At 42.7% G+C, this 27,262-nt stretch overlaps 1 protein-coding gene across 8 annotated transcripts in view; it reads left to right on the top strand.

Annotated features, from left to right (window-relative positions):
* Positions 1-27,262, top strand: part of TEAD1 (TEA domain transcription factor 1) — a 278,487-nt gene that overhangs the window by 79,093 nt on the left and 172,132 nt on the right. For all 8 annotated transcript variants that reach the window (XM_030918362.1, XM_030918357.1, XM_030918360.1 and 5 more), the window contains one exon: positions 17,456-17,711. In XM_030918362.1, coding sequence (XP_030774222.1) covers positions 17,555-17,711 — 157 coding nt within the window. In that variant the 5' untranslated portion in view covers positions 17,456-17,554. The remainder of the gene's footprint in view (positions 1-17,455; positions 17,712-27,262) is intronic.

Raw genomic sequence — 27,262 nt, forward strand, 5'->3', positions numbered from 1 at the left:
TCAATAAAAGCAAATGTTTTCAGGGCTCCTGGAATAATCTTTCTCTAAGGTAACTGTAGAATCAGAAAGGCACTGAAACAGGGCAGTTTGGTTTTTTCATTTCTTTATTTTACTTTTTAAAATAATTTTTAACGGAAGTCTAACTTACAGAAAAGGGCACACACATCATCAGTATTGAGTCCCTTGTGTTTTTCCATTTGAACGTATTGGCATCCAGAGCCATTGATCTGCGATCTGCACTGACATGACGAGAACCTCCTAAGCCTCCCCATGCTGCCTTCCAGTCAGTACTCCCAACCCTAAAGGGTGGTTACTACCCTGACTTCTAATAACATAGATGAATTTTGTTAGTGTTTGAATTTAGTATGAATGGAAGGAGACAGTGTAGTATGTATTTCTTTGTATCTATTTTTTTTTTCTCAATATTGCATTGGTACAATTCACCCATGTTGTTACTTGTAGTTGTCATTTATTTATATTCTTATTGCTGTCCCATAGAACTTTCTGTGGCTGTGAAATGATTTTTGGCAGTGCTGTATGACACAGTAGCCATTAGCCACTTGTGAATATTGAGCTCGTGAGATACGGGTAGTGTGACTGGACAACTGAATTTTTAATCTTATTAATTTACATTTAAATTCACAAATGTGTCTAGTGCCTACTGCGTTGGACAGTGCAGCTGTATACCGTTATATTTTATGAATATGCTACAGTTTTTTGTTTTTTTTTTTAAGACAAGGTGTGTCTCTCCCAGGCCAGAGTGCAGTGGTGTGATCACAGCTCATTGCGGCTTGACTGCCTGGGCTCAGGTGATCCTCCTACTTCAGCCTCTGGGGTAGCTGGGACTACAGGCGTGTGCCACCAACACCCAGCTAATTTTTTGTATTTTTATTGTAGAGATGGGGTCTCACTATGTTGCCCAGGCTGCTCTTAACTCCTGTGCGCAAGCAACCCGCCCGCCTCGGCCTCCCAGAATGCTGGGATTACAGATGTGTTCCACAGCGCCCAGCCTGATTATGCTATAGTTTATATGTCCTATTGTTAATAAAAATGTGGCTGTTTCTGACTGTTACAAACAAGGAAAATATAAACATTCCTATACCTGCCTTTTGGTGAACATAAGCATGCATTTCTTTAGCATCTGTACCTGGGATTTGGCATTGCTGAGTCAGAAGGTATGCATATAATCAGTTTTGGTATGTAGATATTACCAAAGAATTTTCCAGAATGATTGTACCCAATTTACGCTCTCACCAGTTCTTTGAGAGTTCCATTTACTCCATATCCTTGAAAACCCTTAGTATTAGTCTCTTTATTTTAGCTCTTCTAGTGGCTGGATAGACGTATTACATTGCTTTATGTTTGTGGGCCATTTGTTTAGGTTTCATAACATTAGCTTTTTCCTTTTTTTTCTATTGGGTTGTCTGATTTCTTATTGTTTGGAGTTCCTGTAGGATGAAGGATATGAGTCTCTGTTGAATAAATGTGTTGCAAGTATCTACTTTGTGGCCTGCTTTGATTTTCTTAATGGTTCTTTCAAGAAAGCGAGTTCTGAGTTGTGATGTGGTCCAGTTTATCATGTTTTTCCCTCCTGATTAGTGCTTTTGTGTTCCTTTAAAGTGATCCTCGACTGCTTTATGGCCGTGTAGGTAATCTGCTAAGTTTTCTTCTGAATTCTTTATTGGTTTTTTACTTTCAGATCTAAAGTCTATTTCAGATGGATTGTAAACTATTGTGTGTGGTGGTGTCAATTTTAATTTTTTTTGTATAGATATCAATCAACCTTGCTCATTTATTGGGAAAAAAATTTCTTTACTCAGGGTGATGCATTGTCACTTTTGTTACAAATCAAGTGAATGTATGTGTATGAGTTTGTTTCTAGACTCTGTATTCTGAGCCCTTGGGCTATTTTCTTTATCTTTGTGCCAGTACTATACTATTAATGACTAAGCTTTGCATTGAGGTTTCCTATTGGGCAGTTTAAGTCGTTCAACTTTGGTTTTGTTCTTCAGGATTGCACAAGAGCTGCGTTTATTCAAACAGGTTCGTTTTGTTTGTTGTTTTATGTTGTCTCACTTTTATCCAGCATCCAAATGTTATTTGACACTGTCCTAGGTTGTAGAGGTCACACAGGCTCTGCCTCTGCCCCAGAGGAGTTTTATGATCATGTTTTGGGACTTAGAAATATCCATGTATGATTTGGGTACGCTATGAGGATCTGTATGCTCAAATCCATTAGAAATGGGTAAAGGCAGATAGACCAGATCTGACATCCACACAAGAGAAAGTGACAGCCTGATTTCTGATAGTCTAGAGGATAGGAAGGAAAACAATGTGATGAATTGTGGTTTTGGTTCCTTAGGTTGACAGGAAAGAGTTTTTTCCTTTTGGGCATGTTAGAGCCTAGATTTTGGATCCTGATGTGAGTGCTGATGAGATCCACTTGGATCCATTAGATCTTGAGAGCACTGAATGTCAGGGGCTGTGGTTGAAGGACCAGAGCAGGGCTTGGCCTTCTCAGTTCAGCTCTTTAAAATGCCATCTTGATTCAGGTTTTCCTTGTTGATTGGCTTATGACTCAATCAGGAGTGAAGTGTGGATTTCCCTATTGCTTCTCTTCCCAACCCCCAGAATGCCTGTTTCAATAATTTAGGATAGATGGGGCATGGCCAGAATGAGAGAAGCATCCAAAGTCATAGAAGCTGGTGGAGAAGGCCCTGGACTATTTTTGTATGCAAAATAGGGAGGGCCATTTCTGATGCGGCACAATTAGAATTCTGAATCAGCCACGGGGGTCACATCTGGGCCGGTTGCTGCTGGGACTTGGAGTGAGGCCAGTGCCAACGTACCATTTAAGTTGGCTGTCAACAGACTGTGTAACATTGGGTGAGTCTTGCCTGGCCTTTAGTAAGCAGGGATGACTCCCCAGGCATTTACCCACAGACTTGCCTCTTAGGGAGCCATTTCTAATGGCATAGGACCCATTTCTAGGCATTCCATCAGTCATGCAGCTGAGGGGACTTCTTGAAATGGTGTATATACTTACATTTTATCTTGTATGTTGATGTCTTTTTACTTCTGCTTTTGATTTTTACTTTATGCTCATTGTCATTTAAAATACTGAGCTATAATAATCGGATGGTGAATCTTACCAACTGAGAAAGTGATGTGATCCATAGGTTAGTGGCTAAGGAGTATTGTTTTCCTTATTTTTAGTAAGCTTTATGGTAGGTTAGTCTACACCAAGTGTATGTTCACTCTACAGGCGTACTGGAATTGGGGAGTTAGTCTTAAGGTTTTTTTTGACTGTTACTCCTGGGAAAAGGCTTACGAGTTTTCCTTTTGAAATACCGACAGCTCCTTACTGCTAACAGTTGGGACGTTTGCTCTCTTAAAACAGGAAAGAAGCTTCTGTTTCTGGGTTTGAAATGTGTTTCTCGAGGTTAAGTTGTCCAGTTCCCAGGGTGGGAGCGACTTGGGCTCCGAGACTTGGGCTCTGAGTCATGTTCTCTGGCTCACGCTCACTTTGCGCATGCACTGTCTTCGTATCAGGTCTTTGCTTTGGAATGGTCAGATAGGATAGACTGCCTGAAACTGGGGCTGTGGCCTTGTCCTTTTGAAGGAGTCTGCTGATGAAGAACAACAATGATCAGCTTGACTGGTGGTAGTGACGGGAGAAAGGAAGGGGCAGGATTTCTGTTCTCAGTGGCTAACAGATTCATTAAGGGGATGGGGTGGGCGATTACCCTAAAGGCTGGTAATGCAGAGTGGTCCCATCAGAGCTGCATGGCATGAAATCAATCAGAGCTTTTCTTGAGCTGTCACCTGGGCAAGTACTTAGGGCTGATGGAGCGGAGAATTAATCAGGGATTCTCAGGAGGGTAATGCTAAGTCCTCTAATGGGATGCTCAGCATTGGGGCTTGGTGAAGAGATATTGGCTTGTTGATGGGATTCTGTTGACACGGAAGTGATTTTTGAAAACGAGAAGGAGTAATTATCCACTCCTCCCTGCTGAAATTAGAGGGAACCTGTTGGCAGTTGGCACCAAGGCTCACTGGCTGCTACTGTCGTCGTGGCAGATGTTGCCTCAATTCTCAGCATCAGCATTCCCATTCCCTGATAATTCTGCCCTGTCTCTGACAATGACATACTTTCTGTGCTTCTGTCTCTTTTGTGGTTGCCTACAAAATCCAGGCTGCTGATCTTCACCTATATTTTCCTCAGGCCACTTGTTAGCAAGGTTGGCTGGTGTCTTAAATGGTAGGAAAATAATAACACAACCCACTTTACATATGCAAAAGTAATTAACCATTATTAGTGTCTGACATTCCTCTCAGCTGCCCAGAGCGGTGAGTCAGGATCATCACTATTCATTAGGAATTAATTAGACTGTCCTTGATGATGTCACTCATGGACAGAGCTAAGAATTCAGCACTGCCTACATCCTGCTTTCTAGTGAGGGTACAGTGTGTCTGATATTCCCACAGAATGTGCATTCTGTCTGGAAAATTACTCCTAGATTCAATCTCTGTGAAGCATAGGACTTTGGACAATTTATTTAGGTCTCTGAACCTCACAAGGTGGGGATAATACTGAAGGGGGAAGTGCAGCAATTAAATAAGATCCTCCAGGCAGAAACTGCTGGCGTTGTGCCTGACACCTAGTTCTGGGAGAAGGCTGAACTTGGATTTGAGGTACCAGTTCACTTTGGAAGTAAAGCACCATTTTTCCCCCCAGTCTTTTTGTTGGAGGGCAGCTTTTCTCCTATGAGAGAAATTTGGACTTTGACTAAGATTACAGTGACCTTCGGACCATCAAATATTTGGTTGAGTTGTCCACTATAAATATTCCAACCATGTGATTCTCTTTCTAGAAACCCTGAAGTGGTCCTCACTTGTACTGACTTCTCTCTCCTCCTGGGCTGTGAGAAATCTTTTCTCTTAGTGCTGGTCCCGTTGCCACTGTCTGTGTGCTGCCCTTTGCTCTCCTGCTCACTCAGATTTGCTTTACCATTTGTCACCTTTTCGAATTTCTTCCTTGGCCACCTCCTTGGCTTCTGGTTTTTACACCCTGGCCACTCTGCCTCCCTTATCTCTTTCCCTGTAGCTGTCACCTTTTGGTAATTTTCTTCTCCAGTCATCAAAAGGGAAAGAGAAATGGAGAAGGCAAAATTATATATTATCTCAAAAATTACCATTCTCCTCAAAATGAGATTTGCTCATGATAAAAGATTACCTCTTAAAGGACCCAAATCTTACTTGTCCCTCTAACACAGAAGTACTATTAGTTGCCAATAATTGTGATTAAGAAATTGGATCAGCCAGCCAACTCTTTGTTGTTTACACTGTGCCTGGCTTAAAGTCTGTCTCCTTGTGTCCTCCTCATTTGGCGATTTCCTCTGGGTCTCTTACTACTCATTGGAACCTTGGCTAGAGTCAGGAATGTGAAAGTAGCTGAAACACTTCCTTTTCTTGTGGAAACTTTGGGTGATACACTCAGTCATGTTGTTATCAAAGAATATTTGTGTCGTCTGGTTGTTGCCTTGCCTTTTCTTTTCCTTTCTTTTTTCTTTCCTTTCCTTTCCTTCCCTCTCCCTCTCCCTCTCCCTCTCCTCCCCTCCCCTCTTCTCTCCTCTTTTCTTTCTTTTCTTTTTTTGATACAGAGTCTTGCTCTGTCTGTCACTCAGGCTAGAGGGCAGTGGCCTGATCTCGGTTCACTGCTATCTCTGCCTCCCGAGTTCAAGCGATTCTCCTGTCTCAGCCTCCCAAGTAACTGGGATTACAGGCGCCTGCCACCATGCCTGACTAATTTTTGTATTTGTAGTAGAGACGGAGTTTCACTATGTTGGCCAGGCTGGTCTTGAACTCCTGACCTCAGGTGATCTGCCCACCTCGGCCTCCCAAAGTGCTAGGGATTACAGGTGTGAACTGCCACGCCCGGAGGTTCATTCTTTCTTTCATTGACTATTTATATGTCAGGTATGGTACTAGCGCTAGGGACACTGTAAATGTTATATAGTCTCGGCCCTCAGGGAGGGACACTGGGGTGCAAGTGGGAGGAGCAATGACAAACCGACTCACTAAGTTTTTTTTTTTTTTTTTACTTTTTTTTTTTGTGATGAAGTCTCGCTTTGTGCCCAGGCTGGAGTGCAGTGGTGCAATCTCAGCTTACTGCGAGCTCCAACTCCTGGGTTCATGCCATTCTCCTACCTCGGCCTCCCGAGTAGCTGGGACTACAGGCGCCTGCCACCATGCCTGGCTAATTTTGTTTTTGTATTTTTAGTAGAGATGGGTTTCATTGTGTTAGCCAGGATGGTCTTGATCTCCTGACCTTGTGGTCTGCCCGCCTTGGCCTCCCAAAATGCTGGGATTATAGGCGTGAGCCACCGCACCCAGCTGTTTTTTAAATAGAGACAAGGTTTCACCATGTTGACCAGGCTGGTCGCAAACTCCTGACCTCAAGTGATCCACCCGCCTCAGCCTCCCAAAGTGCTGGGATTACAGGCCCCAACTCACCAAGTTCTGTTATAGGTAAAGTCTGTGGGATCACATGGTGATGAATGAATAAGTTGGTTTCCTCCAGGGTTAATGGTGGAAACTGAGGCATACTGGAGCTACAGGTGCTGTGTGGTCCTGGGTTACTCAGGGGGACAGAGCCCTAACTTCATCCCAGCTCTTTCTGTGGCCTCATAGAATGTTGAGACACTGGCAAAAACAAGCCATGTAGATTTTTTTTTGGTGATCCTTGTGTTCAGTGGAGTTTCATTAATTATGAGGATTGGTTAAAATCAACCCTTTTAGGAAGCAGCAGAGGCCTGTGCAGACGTGAACGACTCTGTCTGACAGCTTTGAAGAGAGCAGTGGATCTGCCAACACGGAGGCTGAGATCTGAGAACGGACAGACTGCCTGCTCAAGTGGGTCCCTGACCCCTGAGTAGCCTAACTGGGAGACATCCCCCACTAGGGGCAGTCTGACACCCCACACCTCACAGGGTGGAGTACACCCTGAGAGGAAACTTCCAAAGTAAGAATCAGACAGGTACACTCGCTGTTCAGCAATATTCTATCTTCTGCAACCTCTGCTGCTGATATCCAGGCAAACAGGGTCTGGAGTGGACCTCAAGCAATCTCCAGCAGACCTACAGCTGAGGGTCCTGACTATTAGAAGTAAAACTATTAAACAGGAAGAACACCTATACCAAAACCCCATCAGTACGTCACCATCATCAAAGACCAGAGGCAGATAAAACCACGAAGATGGGGAAGAAGCAGGGCAGAAAAGCTGGAAATTCAAGAAATAAGAGCGCATCTCCCCCTGCAAAGGAGCGCAGCTCATCGCCAGCAACGGATCAAAGCTGGTCAGAGAATGACTTTGACGAAATGAGAGAAGAAGGCTTCAGTCCATCAAACTTCTCAGAGCTAAAGGAGGAATTACGTACCCAGCGCAAAGAAACTAAAAATCTTGAAAAAAGAGTGGAAGAATTGATAGCTAGAATAATTAATGCAGAGAAGTTCATAAATGAAATGACAGAGATGAAAACCATGACACGAGAAATACGTGACAAATGCACAAGCTTCAGTAACCGACTCGATCAACTGGAAGAAAGAGTATCAGCGATTGAGGATCAAATGAATGAAATGAAGTGAGAAGAGAAACCAAAAGAAAAAAGAAGAAAAAGAAATGAACAAAGCCTGCAAGAAGTATGGGATTATGTAAAAAGACCAAATCTACGTCTGATTGGGGTGCCTGAAAGTGAGGGGGAAAATGGAACCAAGTTGGAAAACACTCTTCAGGATATCATCCAGGAGAACTTCCCCAACCTAGTAGGGCAGGCCAACATTCAAATTCAGGAAATACAGAGAACACCACAAAGATACTCCTCGAGAAGAGCAACTCCAAGACACATAATTGCCAGATTCACCAAAGTTGAAATGAAGGAAAAAATCTTAAGGGCAGCCAGAGAGAAAGGTCGGGTTACCCACAAAGGGAAGCCCATCAGACTCACAGCAGACCTCTCGGCAGAAACTCTACAAGCCAGAAGAGAGTGGGGGCCAATATTCAACATTCTTAAAGAAAAGAATTTTCAACCCAGAATTTCATATCCAGCCAAACTAAGTTTCATAAGTGAAGGAGAAATAAAATCCTTTACAGATAAGCAAATGCTTAGAGATTTTGTCACCACCAGGCCTGCCTTACAAGAGACCCTGAAGGAAGCCCTAAACATGGAAAGGAACGACCGGTACCAGCCATCGCAAAAACATGCCAAAATGTAAAGACCATCGAGGCTAGGAAGAAACTGCATCAACTAACGAGCAAAATAACCAGTTAATATCATAATGGCAGGATCAAGTTCACACATAACAATATTAACCTTAAATGTTAATGGACTAAATGCTCCAATTAAAAGACACAGACTGGCAAACTGGATAAAGAGTCAAGACCCATCAGTCTGCTATATTCAGGAGACCCATCTCACATGCAGAGACATACATAGGCTCAAAATAAAGGGATGGAGGAAGATCTACCAAGCAAATGGAGAACAAAAAAAAGCAGGGGTTGCAATCCTAGTCTCTGATAAAATAGACTTTAAACCATCAAAGATCAAAAGAGACAAAGAAGGCCATTACATAATGGTAAAGGGATCAATTCAACAGGAAGAGCTAACTATCCTAAATATATATGCACCCTAATACAGGAGCACCCAGATTCATAAAGCAAGTCCTTAGAGACTTACAAAGAGACTTAGACTCCCATACAATAATAATGGGAGACTTCAACACTCCACTGTCAACATTAGACAGATCAACGAGACAGAAAGTTAACAAGGATATCCAGGAATTGAACTCATCTCTGCACCAAGCGGACCTAATAGACATCTATAGAACTCTCCACCGCAAATCAACAGAATATACATTCTTCTCAGCACCACATCGAACTTATTCCAAAATTGACCACATAATTGGAAGTAAAGCAAAATGTAAAAGAACAGAAATTATAACAGACTGTCTCTCAGACCACAGTGCAATCAAACTAGAACTCAGGACTAAGAAACTCAATCAAAACCGCTCAACTATATGGAAACTGAACAACCTGCTCCTGAATGACTACTGGGTACATAACGAAATGAAGGCAGAAATAAAGATGTTCTTTGAAACCAATGAGAACAAAGATACAACATACCAGAATCTCTGGGACACATTTAAAGCAGTGTGTAGAGGGATATTTATAGCACTAAATGCCCACAAGAGAAAGCAGGAAAGATCTAAAATTGACACTCTAACATCACAATGAAAAGAACTGGAGAAGCAAGAGGAAACACATTCAAAAGCTAGCAGAAGGCAAGAAATAACTAAGATCAGAGCAGAACTGAAGGAGATAGAGACACAGAAAACCCTCCAAAAAATCAATGAATCCAGGAGTTGGTTTTTTGAAAAAATCAACAAAATTGACAGACCGCTAGCAAGACTAATAAAGAAGAAAAGAGAGAAGAATCAAATAGGTGCAATAAAAAATGATAAAGGGGATATCACCACCGACCCCACAGAAATACAAACAACCATCAGAGAATACTATAAACACCTCTACGCAAATCAACTAGAAAATCTAGAAGAAATGGGTAATTTCCTGGACACTTACACTCTTCCAAGACTAAACCAGGAAGAAGTTGAATTCCTGAATAGACCAATAGCAGGCTCTGAAATTGAGGCAATAATTAATAGCCTATAAACCAAAAAAAGTCCAGGACCAGATGGATTCACAGCTGAATTCTACCAGAGGTACAAGGAGGAGCTGGTACCATTCCTTCTGAAACTATTCCAATCAATAGAAAAAGAGGGAATCCTCCCTAACTCATTTTATGAGGCCAACATCATCCTGATACCAAAGCCTGGCAGAGACACAACAACAAAAGAGAATTTTAGACCAATATCCCTGATGAACATCGATGCAAAAATCCTCAATAAAATACTGGCAAACCAGATTCAGCAGCCCATCAAAAAGCTTATCCACCATGATCAAGTGGGCTTCATCCCTGGGATGCAAGGCTGGTTCAACATTCGGAAATCAATAAATGTAATCCAGTATATAAACAGAACCAAAGACAGAAACCACATGATTATCTCAATAGATGCAGAAAAGGCTTTTGACAAAATTCAACAGCCCTTCATGCTAAAAACGCTCAATAAATTCGGTATTGATGGAACGTACCTCAAAATAATAAGAGCTATTTATGACAAACCCACAGCCAATATCATACTGAATGGGCAAAAACTGGAACAATTCACTTTGAAAACTGGCACAAGACAGGGATGCCCTCTCTCACCACTCCTATTCAACATAGTGTTGGAAGTTCTGGCTAGGGCAATCAGGCAAGAGAAAGAAATCAAGGGTATCCAGTTAGGAAAAGAAGAAGTCAAATTGTCCCTGTTTGCAGATGACATGATTGTATATTTAGAAAACCCCATTGTCTCAGCCCAAAATCTCCTTAAGCTGATAAGCAACTTCAGCAAAGTCTCAGGATACAAAATTAATGTGCAAAAATCACAAGCATTCTTATACACCAGTAACAGAGAAACAGAGAGCCAAATCAGGAATGAACTTCCATTCACAATTGCTTCAAAGAGAATAAAATACCTAGGAATCCAACTTACAAGGGATGTAAAGGACCTCTTCAAGGAGAACTACAAACCACTGCTCAGTGAAATCAAAGAGGACACAAACAAATGGAAGAACATACCATGCTCATGGATAGGAAGAATCAATATCGTGAAAATGGCCATACTGCCCAAGGTTATTTATAGATTCAATGCCATCCCCATCAAGCTACCAATGAGTTTCTTCACAGAATTGGAAACAACGGCTTTAAAGTTCATATGGAACCAAGAAAGAGCCCACATTGCCAAGACAATCTTAAGTCATAAGAACAAAGCTGGAGGCATCACGCTACCTGACTTCAAACTATACTACAAGGCTACAGTAACCAAAACAGCATGGTACTGGTACCAAAAGAGAGATATAGACCAATGGAACAGAACAGAGTCCTCAGAAATAATACCACACATCTACAGCTATCTGATCTTTGACAAACCTGAGAGAAACAAGAAATGGGGAAAGGATTCCCTATTTAATAAATGGTGCTGGGAAAATTGGCTAGCCATAAGTAGAAAGCTGAAACTGGATCCTTTCCTTACTCCTTATATGAAAATTAATTCAAGATGGATTAGAGACTTAAATGTTAGATCTAATACCATAAAAACCCTAGAAGAAAACCTAGGTAGTACCATTCAGGACATAGGCATGGGCAAGGACTTCATGTCTAAAACACCAAAAGCAACGGCAGCAAAAGCCAAAATTGACAAATCGGATCTAATTAAACTAAAGAGCTTCTGCACAGCAAAAGAAACTACCATCAGAGTGAATAGGCAACCTACGGAATGGGAGAAAATTTTTGCAATCTACTCATCTGACAAAAGGCTAATATCCAGAATCTACAAAGAACTCAAACAAATTTACAAGAAAAAAACAAACAACCCCATCAAAAAGTGGGCAAAGGATATGAACAGACATTTCTCAAAAGAAGACATTCATACAGCCAACAGACACATGAAAAAATGCTCATCATCACTGGCCATCAGAGAGATGCAAATCAAAACCACAATGAGATACCATCTCACACCAGTTAGAATGGCAATCATTAAAAAGTCAGGAAACAACAGGTGCTGGAGAGGATGTGGAGAAATAGGAACACTTTTACACTGTTGGGACTGTAAACTAGTTCAACCATTATGGAAAACATTATGGCGATTCCTCAGGGATCTAGAACTAGATGTACCATATGACCCAGCCGTCCCACTACTGGGTATATACCCAAAGGATTATAAATCATGCTGCTATAAATACACATGCACACGTATGTTTATTGCGGCACTATTCACAATAGCAAAGACTTGGAATCAACCCAAATGTCCATCTGTGACAGACTGGATTAAGAAAACGTGGCACATATACACCATGGAATATTATGCAGCCATAAAAAAGGATGAGTTTGCGTCCTTTGTAGGGACATGGACGCAGCTGGAAACCATCATTCTTAGCAAACTATCACAAGAACAGAAAACCAAACACTGCATGTTCTCACTCATAGGTGGGAACTGAACAGTGACATCACTTGGACTCGGGAAGGGGAACATCACACATCGGGGCCTATTCATGGGGAGGGGGGAGGGGGGAGGGATTGCATTGGGAGTTATACCTGATATAAATGACGAATTCATGGGTGCTGATGAGTTGATGGGTGCAGCACACTAACATGGCACAAGTATACATATGTAACAAACCTGCACGTTATGCACATGTACCCTAGAACTTAAAGTATAATAAAAAACAAACAAACAAACAAACCTTTTACTTAAGAACCTTTAAGTAATCTGAAGATGGGTGAGAAACTGACATTATGAGAGACCCACAGGAATTAAGATCAAGGGAGCAGCAAATTCCTGTGTCCTATCTCATCGCTTGTTTGCATAGAGTTGGTGTCAGAGCACCTGCATTGGACCGTCTTATCCTGGTCATCCCCCAGGCTTTTATAATAAAACGTGTATTGGTTGAATGCACATGTGATATCTCCAGTGTACTCATGTTACTCTTTTTGAAGCCTCAGTAGGTTGTGATGAAGGAATTGTCCATTTAGGGAATGTGGTTGGTGTGGCAGTTACCAGGATATTTGGATAATAGTAAGAGTCTGTTTTTGGAGTTTATTAGAGTGCATTTGGGAAAAATTTAAGGAATAAAGGATCCTTCAGAAAAGTGTTTATGATGGAAACTGAGGCACATGGGGGCTACATATTTTTAAAAGTATTTCCGGCTGGGCGCGGCGGCTCACGCGTGTAACCCCAGCACTTTGGGAGTCCGAGGCAGGTGGATCATGAGGTCAGGAGTTCGAGACAAGCCTGGCTAACACGGTGAAACCCTGTCTCTACTAAAAAAGACAAAAATTAGCTGATCGCGGTGGTGCACACCTGTAATCCCAGTTACTCAGGAGGCTGAGGCAGGAGAAGTGCTTGAACCCAGGAGGAGGAGGTTGCAGTGAGCTGAGATTGTGCCACTGCACTCCAGCCTCGGCAATAGAGTGAGACTCCATCTCAAAAAAAACCATTTTTTTTCCCCAACAAACAAGACTTTTATCTTCTCTTTCCTTGAAAGCATTCTGTGGAAAGGGTTACTACCCTGAACCACACTGCCCATAAGAATCTGAAAGCTGTTGAACTTGTGAATAAATTCAGATTTAGAAGGGTGTTAGAAATAAAGGTGATGTCACCAATTTACATTTTCTATGCAGTCATTTGAAGACCTTGAAGAAGAGATCCTTTATAAATCAATTTCCCAAAGTGAACCGTTAGAGGAAGCTCTCTCATTTCTTCACCATCCATCACAAGGTGCACAACATTGTCTAGAGAGGATGGACTTGGACATAAGCAAATGTCTGTTCATGGTTTTACAGATGACAGAGCGCCTTCACTCATGATCTTACTGAATCTTTATGGCAACCCTGTGGAATAGAGTCCCTCCATCCCTTAATCATTTTTCTGTATCGGGATGGAATTTGTTATCTGTATTTAACAAATGAAAACCTGAGCTTCTGACAGTTATTAGGTTGGCGCAACAGTAATTGCGGTAGTTTGAGCTCCATGGCTTGAGGGCGAGTAGGTTTGGAACCCAGATCTGTTGGAGTCTTCATAAACTCCCTTCCCTTCCTCTCCCACCTCTTGCCCCAACACTGTGTTCTTTATTTACTGAATTTAGTGAAAGCTGACTCCTTCACTTAAAGGATTTATATGTATGGGGAGGTAAAGCTATCAGCTCTGCAGGTACAATTTTGTGTGCATAATTCACTCGTTTAGATTTTAATGTTGATTATAATCAGTTGCTTGTTGCTATAGATTGAGAATCGAGGTAGATTGCATGGCAGTTAGCCAACTCCACACATTTTTAGGGTTCTCCTAAAGTGTAGTTGATACTCTCAGAGTCTGTAGATACAAGGCCAGTTTCCAGGATAAGGTGCAGTTTGGACTGGACTGGAAGGAACCTGAGAGATGGAGTGCCAGGATAGTTATTTTGGTATCCAGTATGGGGAGCTTTTCTCAGCCAGCCCCAGTATTGTGATAGGAAATTCTCCGCCCATATGTAAAGTCTTCGTCTTACGATGGGGTTGTAAAGCCAAAGGCCTATATAACTCTGTGGATTGTGTATCTGGTAGTTTCTGGGGCTGTGTGCTGGCCCATTGCTAGATTAGGTAATTCCATCCTGCTGAAGTCTAGTTGACCATAAATTGCAAGACCCGGACACAGAGGGTCTTTTCCTTTGCAGTAAATGAATAAAAATATGTGAGCATTTAAAACTGGCTGTACTTACTAAGTGGATAGATCAATTAATGCTAGTTAATATTGCGTTCCCCCAAATAACCAGGAACTTGTGATTCATACCTATAGAAGTAATTAGAAGATGTTGTCTGCAAGACTCTGCTGCCTGTCAACTAGAACAGCATGCCTCTTGTGGAGCAGTTCAAGTAGCAGAAATTTTTTTCTTACGTTGAGTCAGAATATTCTTTGGAACTTCCCCACAGTGGATCTACATCCTTCCCACGTGACAGACAGCTCTTCAGAGATTGTTTAGTGTCTTAGGACACTAAGTGTGCAGTTATGAATCAGAAGAATCTTCCCATCTTTGGGCTGTGGGCTGAGGCTAAAAATGATAGAATTTAATAGGAATAAATATAAACTCCTGCTTTTAGCTCTGACACCAGTTGCACAAAAGACAGGATTCAGGGGCAACCTCTGAGGGGCATGAGCTTAGAAGTTTAATGGAAAGTAAGTCCACCTCTGAGTGCCATTTATTGGGGGCCATAAAATGCATTCATGTGGTGGGCAGAGGGATGATGGTTTCTAGTCTGAAAGACAGTTAGGATCCTGGGGGCTGCTCCTGTCATACTTAAATGGGTTCTTAGGAGAGATTTGCTCCCCCGAAGGATGGGGTATACTCTCAAGGAATGGATGTGTAGATGTTAACCAGGAGATGGGTTTTCGCCTGATAAATGGACGAATTTCAACTTGTCAGTATGAAGTGGGGTAGTACTGAGAAGGTAATGCATTCCCTGCTGTTGGTGGTGTTCAAGGGTAGACTGTGACCAGTTGAGTAGATTTTGAGGGGACTTCAGGCACTGAATGGGCGTAGTTGGTGTGTTTTGGTCTGGAGAGTCTGAGGCTTACAGTTATATGAGAATTCTCTTTTTAGGCAGTCGAAGGTCCCTCAGTCCCTTCACCTATCCCCTGGATCCCATTGCCATCCAGACTGAGCACTGGGCATACCTATTATTTATCTTAAAGTGTGGCTCCTTGGAGTAAATTCATACTGCTGTGAACTGCCCAGAGCTCAAGGACTGGCCTGTGGTTTTGTACGTGTGTGTTGTTTTGGTCTGTTTTTGTCTTTTTGTTTGTTTTTTTGGCAGGTAGGATGGAGAGGAAGAAGGTGGGCTAGCCACTGCTCAAAGAATTCCTTCTTATTCTCATAATTTATCTAATAAACTACTTTGGAGCTAGAACAGACTCTAGAGTATAGTTCAGTTTGAATTTTGTAAGACTCTTGGATCCTAACAAAAATGGTAATAGTTTGAATTCAAAAGGCCCACACTGCAGGCATCGTCAGGTTCATCCGGAGGTCAGTCACAAAATGCTTTCTTGTGGCATAATTTATACCTTCACATTTGGCAATTTTGAAAGTCCTGTGCAAATGTACATATGTTGGTAAGAGGTAGTAAATATTTTGCTGGCAAGTTCTTTGAATGATGGCTCAGTAGCAGCATTTAAAGGCAGACAACCAGAGGGTTTTGTGTGTGTGTGTGTGTGTGTGTGTGTGTGTGTGTTTAATCCAGATGCTGCCAAGTCTACAAAGCTGGAAGGGAAGAAGCCAAAAGTGCCCACTAGTTATAGTTATACCATTAACTGTATAATATTCATGTGCCTCAGAGTTTCTGCACCTAGCATCTGTTGATATACATAGGTCGGGGAGGACAGGGGCACAGGATACAGTTGGGAGAGAGCGGGGAAGAAGACAGGTTGCTTGCTGTCAGGGAACGGCCCTGGGACATGGAGAAGTCCCTGGTGCCAGGTGGGACCACCAGCACCTGCTTCCCTCCTGGGTGTCCGTATGTAATACTGCCTGGACTTGATGGGGCGAGAAGGGGAGGAACTGTGGCCACATGAAGCCCTCCCTACTCAGGCCCTCGGCCTCCTCTTTTCGATCAAGCCTTTCTCCCCCAATTTTGGAAGGCCTTTCATTGAATGATCCTGTGCCTTTTCAACAAAGGAATATTGATATGTTAGTATGCCAGACAGTAGGGAGTACTGGATTAGATCATTTTCACATTGGTGTTGTGCCAGTTTGACATTTGTTTGGAAAGCTTATCTCTTTATGACCATAGGTTATATGCATACTTTGAGGGGAATAAATCTTTGAGAGGGTTTTTTTTTTTTTGGTACTATAATCTTCAGTGCTACAGAAAAAGAAATGAAATACTCCCCCACAGTTTTCATGTGATCAGGTTTTCAGCATAGGCTACGACAGGGAGTGCTCCATGTCAATAGAGAATATTTCCATAGATTTGCTAGGCACTTGTGATAGATGTTGCAGGGAAGTCAGGACTGGGGACAGCTTGGTGCCTGCTTCAAGGTTGCAGTCTAGGAGCTGAGAGAGGCAAAGTGGCCTGATTCTACAAGGTAAAAGCCTCAGAGATAAATGACATAGGTCCAGATCAGTCGGCGTTGCTGTCTCAGTAGAATGAGTATGTGTGATACCAAAATAATCTTCCTCCTTCCGTCCTTGATCCTGCCACCATCTTGCATCTTGATGATCTCATATTGGGATAGGGACACTAACAGTTTCCAAGTTATAATGCCAATTGCCATGGTGAAGTGGACATTTTAAAAACTTTATTTTCTTATAAATAACTTGTTCTGCTTTGCAGATTTGATGATCATTTAGCATAGTGCCCCTGGTAGATAGTGGGCACTCAGTAAATGGTTTTTGTATGAATCACTGCAAACTTGGAACTCCGAGTGAGTACTATTCTTCCGTATAAATTTCCTCTCGTCTGTGAAGATTATCCAGCTTCTGCCCACTGTTGCATTTCTGTGTGGGTGCTTAACATTATACTTAGATAATAAAGCCACTTGGATCTCAAAATTCCATGTTCTCCACTAGGAGTTCTCCAAGCAAAGCTGGTGACTGAACCAAAATCTCAGAAATCACCACTAAAGAACTTAACCATGTAACACAAAACTACCTGTACCCACAAAATGACTGAAATAATAAAATGAAATAAAAAGACTTGCACTAGAGTTAGCAAGAGCATTATGTTTGTGGTTACCACATCCTTACACTGTTTTTTGTTTTCTCTTCTAGGTTTATTTTCTTGAAAAGGCTCCAGGCTTCGGCTTGGAAGATCCCACCGCCAAAATTGAGCCCAGCAGCTGGAGCGGCAGCGAGAGCCCTGCCGAAAACATGGAAAGGATGAGTGACTCTGCAGATAAGCCAATTGACAATGATGCAGAAGGGGTCTGGAGCCCTGACATTGAGCAAAGCTTTCAGGAGGCCCTGGCTATCTATCCGCCTTGTGGGAGGAGAAAAATCATCTTATCAGACGAAGGCAAAATGTATGGTAAGTGGCCTGGAACACTCCTTTGAAATACTACAACCTGCTGTTGTGGTAGGGGATAGATTGTAGCTGGTCTTCCAGCAAGAGCCATTCATTGTATGGGGTTGAATGATATTTGTAGAATTTTAGTGGGTCATCCAAAAGGACTAACCCTCAATGAAAAAGGAGAATCAATAAAGGACCTTTGGGAAATCACCCCCTGGGCTTTTCTTCTCCCTCTACATGTGTAGCGGCATTACGTCAGAAGCTCTAGGGGTCCAGGCAGGAACATAAATAGTTGCAGTGGCATGTACAGACACCAGATGGTGGGGAGGAGGTCTTTGGAACGCAGACCAGATCGCAAGGAAGCACTGCCGCTTACCTCTAGATAACTGATGCCACTAGGAATGGGAGCCTGGTGCTGCCGAATCCATTGATTGCCCCCCAGCCTCCTTGAAGAAGAGCCAGCATTTGAGATGCTTATATGAAGTCTACTCTTTTTAAAAAGCCAGCATTTTTTTAAAGCAACTCTGTACAGGCCAGAGAAAGCATGTGCATGGGCTTGATCAGCCTCTGAACCACCAATTTGCTGCTTTGCTGCCAGTTTACAGTTGAATGATCAGACAAGGCATTAGCACCCCTGTCACTCTCACCATCTCCCCTGCTTTGGGGGTTGCCTTGAAGGGCATTCTGAAGGAAACACCAAGAGTGCTCAGGAGAGAGAGACCTGTTGACTAGTTGGCTCGGGATGCCAAGGGCAGCAGTAAGGATCCACCTGCCGGTCTGGGTCTTGCTTGCTGGGTTTGGACACCCCCTAACTTCCTTCCATAAATGCTTCCAGCTACAGACCTGTACTTTTTGGCTGCTTACCTTTTGGGAAGTAGATGGCAGGTGTGACTGCTTGAACATTCTGCTTGTCTAATTGAGCACGTTGAGTTGACAGAGTTCGCACTGTAGCTGAGTCTAAAAAGATGCAGACACAAATAACAAACTCAAAGAGAACTGGCTCAGTAGTATACCTGAGGTTGTTAACTTATCATGGGAGTGATTATTTCTAAACAATTTGAAGTCTTTTTCATAATAGGGTGTTGTACCTTTAATACTGCACTTCCTCTATCAGGAGCTGTAGGAGACTGTGGCTTCAACTAGCACATACTGCTAAGGAGAAAGCAGATGGTGGTGCAGCTGCCACCAGCTGTGCCCCCACCCCGCCCTCCTCCTCTCCAACTTGGATGATGTAATGGAAACAAGGAAAATTTTGCTTTCTGCAGCATTGAAGTCTCAGCCTGTCACACACAGGGGAGAAGGAGACCCAAGCCTTCAGCATTTGTTTTATGTTCCCATAATATCCTTTGTAGCCAGGGAAGCCTCTTCGTAGCTGGTGAAATGCTACTATGGGAAGAGAGTTTCAGGGCCCTAGATTTTCTGTATGTCTGGATCTTTCCTAGTCTCTTCTTCCTCAGCCTGGCTATTTGCTTTGTGGTCTTGTTTTCATACCTGAAAATGTAGCTCCTCCCTTTCTTTTTTTTTTTTTTTTTAATTTAATTTTTTTTTTTGAGACGGAGTCTCGCTCTGTCGCCCAGGCTGGAGTGCAGTGGCCGGATCTCAGCTCACTGCAAGCTCCGCCTCCCAGGTTCACGCCATTCTCCTGCCTCAGCCTCCCGAGTAGCTGCGACTACAGGCGCCCGCCACCTCGCCTGGCTAGGTTTTTTTTTTCCTGTATTTTTTAGTAGAGACGGGGTTTCACCGTGTTCGCCAGGATGGTCTTGATTTCCTGACCTCGTGATCCGCCCCCCCCCCCCCCCCCCCCCCCTCGGCCTCCCAAAGTGCTGGGATTACAGGCTTGAGCCACCGCGCCCGGCCTGCTCCTCCCTTTCTTAAAGGCAGAGAAAAGCATTTGAATCTTGGAAGCTTCTTTGAAGATGAATTATTATGGGTAGTAAAGGGTAGCTTTGGGACCTTGTACAACTCTCATTTGCTTACCCAAAAATTGTTTCAATTTCAAACAAAGGCATAGTATTAGAAATCCCAGTGGGGCATGACTACTGTACTTCATTTCCCACAGGAAATACTGGGAAAGGTCCTGTCCTTTCAGGAATAAGGTTTTGGGGCTGAGAACCCCACGTTAACTTTTGTCAACTCCAGTTTTGTTTTGTTCTCTGTTGAGATTTTACTTTATAGATAACAGCCCTGGTGGATTTAACCAATTTGCCTATAATTCAATTATAAAAATATTTTTATGTGAAAATAATTGTATAAGAGCTCTTGTTGGTAATTGGGTCTCAGAGGCAGCAGGCTAGGAAGAACAAAGAGAAGCTTTGGATGCGAGTAGTTGCATCAACAGTGAACTTGAACATTTTACCCTTGGTCTTGGTTTCAGTTTTCTCCTGTGTAAAATAAGATGGCAAAGTAGTTGATGATGTCCATGGGTCCTTTGGACTCTTCCATTTTGTGATGCCATGGTTTTGTTTCTTGTCACTGAGCAAGACGGTCAGTTTTGACCCAGGTGGTGCTGCTTGGGAGCCTAGCCTGTCTTGAGTACCCAGCATAACTTAAATTCTGAGTGCTTCCTGAGTGTGCATGGTTTTGATATATGGATTCTTTTCTCCTTAACTCAGCAGCACATTTAGTGACTGTGTTGGTGGCTAACCTGATTTAAAATGGGACATTCCTTTTGAGCCAGCAGCATTAGGAATTTTAACTCATTTGGAAAGAACAGACTTATTGGTTGTGGGTTTTTCAGCAAGTGGAGTATACCGCCTGGGGGAGTGTGTATCCTAATTGGGGCTCAGAAGATGCATTGGCTGCACTGTGCTGCAGCCACCCCCACCTCTAGGCAGCTTCCTTGGGGAGGAAACATCCGCCCTGAACTCTGTCTCTCTGGTCGACACAAGGAGCTTTGCTTCTACTGCTACCTTAGAAGGGAACCATGGTGGTTAATGGGGCTGTTGGTGGTGGAGACTGAACCCCTTAAGAGGAACTGCTTGGGAGCTGCCTCTGACCTGCCTGTGACTTGGAGGATGAGAGAAAGTTGACTTGGGAGTCTCCATGGTGAGGCCCCAGCCACTTGAGAATTGAATCATATGAGTAGTGTGGGACCAGAGTACTGTCCTGGTCTTTTGGCCTGTTCCCCATCTTACCATACATGAATTGGGACACAAACCAGACCAGGAGTCAGGGTTTCCTGAGGCCTTAAAGAACGTACTTTTTCTCTTAGGATTTTGAAGATGAAAGCATTTAAAGCATTTTTGAATTCAGTGCAGTAAAATAAAAATGATTTAGTCTTTTAGTGAAATACCAAGTGTTTTTTACTTGAAAGGGTTATTCCAATATTTCAGAGCATTTGTAGAGGGTTTTGTGATGTCACTAATCCTGAGCCATTGGAGAAGCAAGGTCAAGTGATTTATTTTGGTAATGAAATTTCCTTCGTGGTTGGCAGTAGGGTAAATGCAGTCTTATAAAGGAGAAAAAAGGAAAACTCTCTTTATGATGAGGTTTTGGCCACTGGAAGAGATGGCTTCATTCGCTTTCTGCTAACTTAGTCTTTGGGGAGCTGAAACTTTATATTTTGGGCTCCATGTAGATAGGTGGCTTTTGCTGTGGGCACCCTTATGTGTAGGCAGTCGTTTTTATGGATTACTAGAAGGGGTATGAGACGTCCTTTGACCTGGTTCCTAAGGGTGTGTGTGCTCCTTCTCTTGGGCTCTCTCTTTCTCTGTGCTTGTCTTTTTCATTTTTTTCTTTTTACATAGCTGTGTGTGTCTCTTTTCTTGGTAGATCATGGGAGAGGAGATAGCAAGAGGACAAGATGAGAGGGAAGTTCTTGATCAACAAACTTATCCAAAATTGGATTTCAGAGGAGAAGGCCGTAGTTTAAAACAAAACAAAATGAATAGCAAACCACAGGAACACCTGAATATGTTTCTTTTGCACTGAAAACCCCAGTCAGATATATCCCATAATCAAATAGGGCAGGGACAGGAACTAACCTTCACTTGTTGCTTGCTGTAGAGGCAGAGAAGTATAGCACTTAACAGTCTGGACTCTATAAATAATATGAATCCTGGCCCTGCACTTCTAGATATCAGGCTTTGATCGAGTTACCTTACTTCTCTGTCTCAATTTCCTCAACTGAAAAAGGGAATTACATAGATCTTACTGTGTAGGATTGTTAGAAGAATTAAATGAACTAATTGTTACCTGGAACACCACCACCCCCTGCAGTGTTTGAACTGTATCTAGCATATAGTGAGAGGTATGTAAGTGCTTGTGAACTGAAAACAAAGAAGTGCTCTCTGCCAAGCACTGTGCTAAAGGCTTCACATACAATTCTGTCTAATGCTCTTAACAATGCTTTGAAGCTAGTATTATCCTCACTGTATAGACAGGAAGCTGAGTCTGAGAGGGGTAAAGTGGCTTGCACGTGGCCAATGTAGATGGTATAGCTAGCAGGTTTCAAATTCAGGGCTGTCTGACTCTACATCTTGGACTCTTTCTACTGAGCTTTTGTTCCTTCCTTGGTAGAGACAGTTATACATAAATCCAGTCAATCAGTATTGAGCACCAGGGCAGCTGTATTCCAGCCCTGTGCTAGGGGTTGTCAGTGATACTGTGGTGAACCAAACAGACATGGTCCCTTCCCTCATGGAGCTATCTCAAGTTCATTTGCAGGAAACTGACCTGAGGTCAGGACTGTGTGCCAAAGCTTTCTGAGAAGTCTGAGAGCCCTTTGAAGATGGTCACCTTCCACTTAGCCTTTTGAAGCCTATTCTTGGCTACCAAGGTCCAGGGCACCTGGCCTGATGCTGGCAGGAAGAAATCATCTCAAATAACATAGCAGAGAGGATCCCAGATCACAAGGCTGGCCTCGGTAGTGGCCAGGAGGATGTCTGGAAGGTTCTAGTGCCGTAGGATTCTACAAGCAGTCTAGGCAGAGCTGTTGATTCCAGACATCTTCCTGGCTACTATTGACTTTCTCCTTTTGCAAGCAGATGTCTTCAGGATCCTTGCTTAGGTCAGCTTCAAGGAAGGACCCTTTCTTACTGGGATACCAGGACTACTGGTCAGACCCAGAGACCTAAATTGTGAGGACCAGTGAAGATGAGGGGGAGGGTGTCTCTAGTCAGTCCTCCCCCACTGCTGACCTGTGCCCTGCCCACCAGGATAGCATAGGACTTAGGATTTCTTCTTTCTTTACCTCATAGGAGCAGAAGTCAGAAGAGGAAAGGGGGCTTTTTAAATGAGGTAGTGGCAGAACTGACAAGGGGATGTCAGAATGAGAGTACATACAAGCAAGTGAGAGTATGTCTTGATTAGTACAGCAAAGAGACTGAAATCTGTGGTCACTACACTCCTCTGGATGCAGAGGACTGGTCAAAAAATTGCAGAATGATCCTTTTACAAGATATTATGTTCTCACAACAGCTCTTTGAGGATCGGGGAGGTAGGCTTTGTCAGTGGAGACCCTAGAGCCCTGGTGTGGAAATGGCCATAGACTCCCAGCTCTGGAGGGTCTCCAGGCCTTGGCAAAGTGTTCTTCTCAGTGCTCCATCTGAATATCATGTGGCATCTTTGATTTCCTCTTTCGGACCTCTGATTCAGGGTGTTATTTCAAGTTAATTGGTTACAAGTGTGAAACAAACAGCTATGTGGTGGAACAGGCTAGAAGCTTTCAAAGCCGGGACCCCACCGATAACAGGATGTATTTCAAGGCCTGGAATATAGAAGGTGTCAGTAATGTTTGCTGAATAAATACTTATGGGAGATGAATTATAGTTCAAACAGAGAATGTAGGTGATTAAGCCTGTAAGCCCTGAGGGCCTCTCCTATGGGAGGAACTGGCTAGAAAGAGAGAAAGAAGGAAAAAAAGAGGAAGATGTTTATTTAATGATCTTAGATTGAGAAAGAAGAACCCCTGTTTTTTGTGTTGGCAAATGTTAGGTGAAGAGATAGAAAGGATTTCTGCACAAAATACGGACAGTAGCAGAGCAAGGGTTAATTCTGGAATGCTCAGAACAGATAGAGTAATGGGGAATTTTTGAAATAGTTTGGTTCCTGTGAGAATAGCAGGGCCAGCGTCATCAGCATTTTGATTGGGAAGCTTAATGTGTGGGGGGTATGCAAAGGTGTATGCACAAGGTGTGAGCTCTTGTGCAATCCGGGTACAAAATAGCTAATTAAAGATGGCTCAAGAATTGGTCATAAGGGAGGTAGAAAGAAAAGAATGTGAAAGTATTACCAAGTTATGCTTTCCAACAGCTTTGCTGTGGCAGTGATGAGCCCTGGGATTCAGGAAGATGTGGATTTATAAATCATTTATTGAGGGCCTGCAGTGTGCTTTGAGTGTGGTGGGGAAAACAGGCAGAAAATAACTTAAAAAGCTGACTTGTGTGAGCAGTTAATATACCAGGCACTTTCCCATTGTTATAGGATGTGCTATCTTGATTATTCCTCAAAAACAACCCAATAATATAGGTACTGTAATTATGCCCATTTTGCTGCTGAGGAAAGTGAGGTCCAGCAAGGTCAAGTTATTTGCTTGAGTTCACATAGTAAATAAGCTGTGGAGCTGACATTGACAACCAAGCCAGTCAATACAAATGACTCTAGTATTGATATGGAAGGAAGTATATTCTGTACAAGAGATATGCCCGGTGGAGTAGCACAAAGTGTGGTTATTTATGATGGGGGAATGCACTTATATATGTTTGAGAATGAAAGAGAGCATGAGACAGACTTAGCTAACTTTGAACTTTGGGAAAAAAATCATGAAGCGGTTTTTAAACTTGTTTTGGATTATAGATCCCTTGGAGAATCTGTAGAAAGCTATGGACCCTTTCCCCCAGAAAAATCACGTATTTGTATGTAGTTTCAGGACTGTTGCATATAACTTCAGGCAAGTTCTGGAGACAGGTTCAGACTCGCCCTTGTTGGGAAAAGGAGATGGGAAGGGCATTCTGGCTGAAGGAACATGCGATAAAGGCATGGAGGCCTGGAAGGGCACAGCCCTGATGTGCTTAGAAATGAAAATATCTCCTGGGAGAGGAGTACAGGAGCCAGCGTTGTGTCGTTTTGGTTCCGAGTGCCACGCCAAGGTGCCTGGCACTCATCCTGGGGGCAGACGGAAACCATTACATTTTTTTCAGGAGAGATGACATGTCTCAGCCTGTGTTTGACAAAATGAGGTCTGAAGGTGTGAAGACAAGTTAGATGGCTGTTACAGTAGTCCGATAGGAGAGCATGAGGCCTGCACTAGAATGCAGGCAGTGCTGGTAGGAGGAAGGAGTTCAGAGATAAAACCAACAGAACTGGCTGATGGGATGCGATTTGTGAAAAAGAAGGAGGAGTTTGATTTCAGGTTCCACTTCTGGGTCATGGGGAGGATGGTGGTACTGTTAAGTGAGATGGGGAGTGGAGGCAGGAGAAGCAGGTTTGCAGAGAGGAGAGGAATGAGGAGTTAAGTTTTGTCATATGCTTGACATACTGGGTGACCATTCAGATGGAGATGATCTGTAAGGAGTTGGAAATTCCTGCTTAGAGCTCAGTCAGATTGAAGTTGCAGGGTTAGTTTGGAGTCTCATCATCAGAGAAGTGATGTGATAATGGCCTGTGATGCCCAGGCTCACAATTTATCAAGGGCAAAACTGGCATGGATTTTAAATGGAATGTCTGTAGCACTGGGAGAGTAAAGTGATTGCCTTTTTCAGAAAAGGGAAGACAGATTAGTGGTTCCCAAGCCTCACTATCAACAGAAACACTAAAAGAGCTTAAAAGACAAAACAACTACTGACTAAGAATATCTGGGAGTGTGGCCTGGGAAACTGTATTTCTAAATGCTCCCTGTGTCATTTGAGTGATCAGCCAGGTTTGAGAGCCGCTGGGCTAGCTGCAGTCTGGGTCCAAGAAGACAGGCCCACATTTTTAGAGATGATAAAAGAAACAAGTGAGCAGAGAATGAGGCTAACATTTGAAGCAGTCCTTATGAGGTTTTGGTGCAGGAAATGAATGAGGCTAGTTTGGTTCTTCAGTTTATGTTACCTTTCTACAGAGAGGGAACATTACCATGACCCGGTCTTCAGAGAGTTTGACCATGCACGGAAGGAGACATGATATCCTGAAGGGCAGAACAAATTAAGAGAAGACTTATTCTAGGACAGGGGAGACGCTTGGCCATTTGGTTAGTTGGGGAGAAGAATTTATGAGTTGAGGATGTTTTTGATAGAGCAAAACCCAGAAGGGACTTTAAAGGGAAAGGACCCTCTTTTCCTCTGATGCAGAATGGAAGAGGATGGTGGGAGGGCCGAGAGGGGGCCTCATTGCTTTTCTCAGATGAACGTTATTGTGGGCTTTTGAAAAGTAGAGCAAATGTAGTACAGATGTTATCATTGACAGACAGGGATGAGTAAAAAAACTACTCAGGAGTGAAAGGCCCAAGAGAAGTTGGAGAGTATTACTTTCTTTTTTTATTTAAAATTTTTATTGAGATATTGTAGATTCACGTGCAATTATGAGAAATAATACACGAAGGGATCCTTCATGCATGTTGCCCATTTCTCCCCAATATGGTTATATTTTGCAAAACTGGAGTGTAATGTCACAACAAGTGGTATATTGGCATCAATACAACCCAGTGATATGACTCAGATTTTCCCAGTTTTACTTGAACTCGTTTGTATGTGTGTACTAAGTTGTATACACTACTTGTTGTGTGTTAGTCTTGAGCAGGTTCATATCTCCATCACCACAGTCAGAATACAGAACAGCTCCAACACCACAGGACCCAGGTTGCCCTTCTCCGTAACTGCTGGCAACCACTGATATGTCCTGTTTCTAAAATTTTGTCATTTCAAGCGTGTTATATAAATGGAATTAGACTACATGAACCTCTTGGGATTGGCTTTTTTTCAACTCAGCTTAATTCCCTGGAGATTCATCCAGGTTGTGTGTATCAAGTTTGTTCCTTTTTATCATTGAGTAGTATTCTGTGGTGTGTATGTACCACAGTTTATGTAACCATTCTGCTGTTCAAGGGCATCTGGGCTGATTCCAGTGTTTGGGCATTTCAAATCCACTATGAACATACACGTATAGGTCTTTGTCTGAAACTAAGTTTTCACTTACATGGGATAAATGCCCACGAGTGTAATTTACTGGCTCATATGGTATTTGTACATTTAGTATTTTTTTTCTTTTAAACTACCCAAGTGTTTTCCAGAGTAGCTGTACCACTTTACATTCTCACCTGCAATCTAACTTCTCTGCATCCTCACCAGCATTTGGTGTCATCACCATTGTTTATTTTCATTGTGATAGGTGTGTATCGATATCTCATGTGGTTTTAATTTGCATTTCCTTAAAGACTAACGATGTTGAACATCTTTTCTTATGCTTATTTGCCATCCATATATCCTCTTCAGTGAGATGTCTGTTCCTGTCTTTTGTTCATTTTCTAATTGGAGGGTTTATGTTTTTACTGTTGTGTTTTTGGAATTCTTTTTTCTAAATACAACTCCCTTTTTTGGATATGGGGTTTGCAAAGATTTTCTCCTTATCCTGTAGCGTATCTTTTCATCTTG

The sequence above is a fragment of the Rhinopithecus roxellana genome, chromosome 15 (genome assembly GCF_007565055.1).
Source record: "Rhinopithecus roxellana isolate Shanxi Qingling chromosome 15, ASM756505v1, whole genome shotgun sequence".
NCBI classification, from domain to species: Eukaryota; Metazoa; Chordata; class Mammalia; order Primates; family Cercopithecidae; genus Rhinopithecus; species Rhinopithecus roxellana.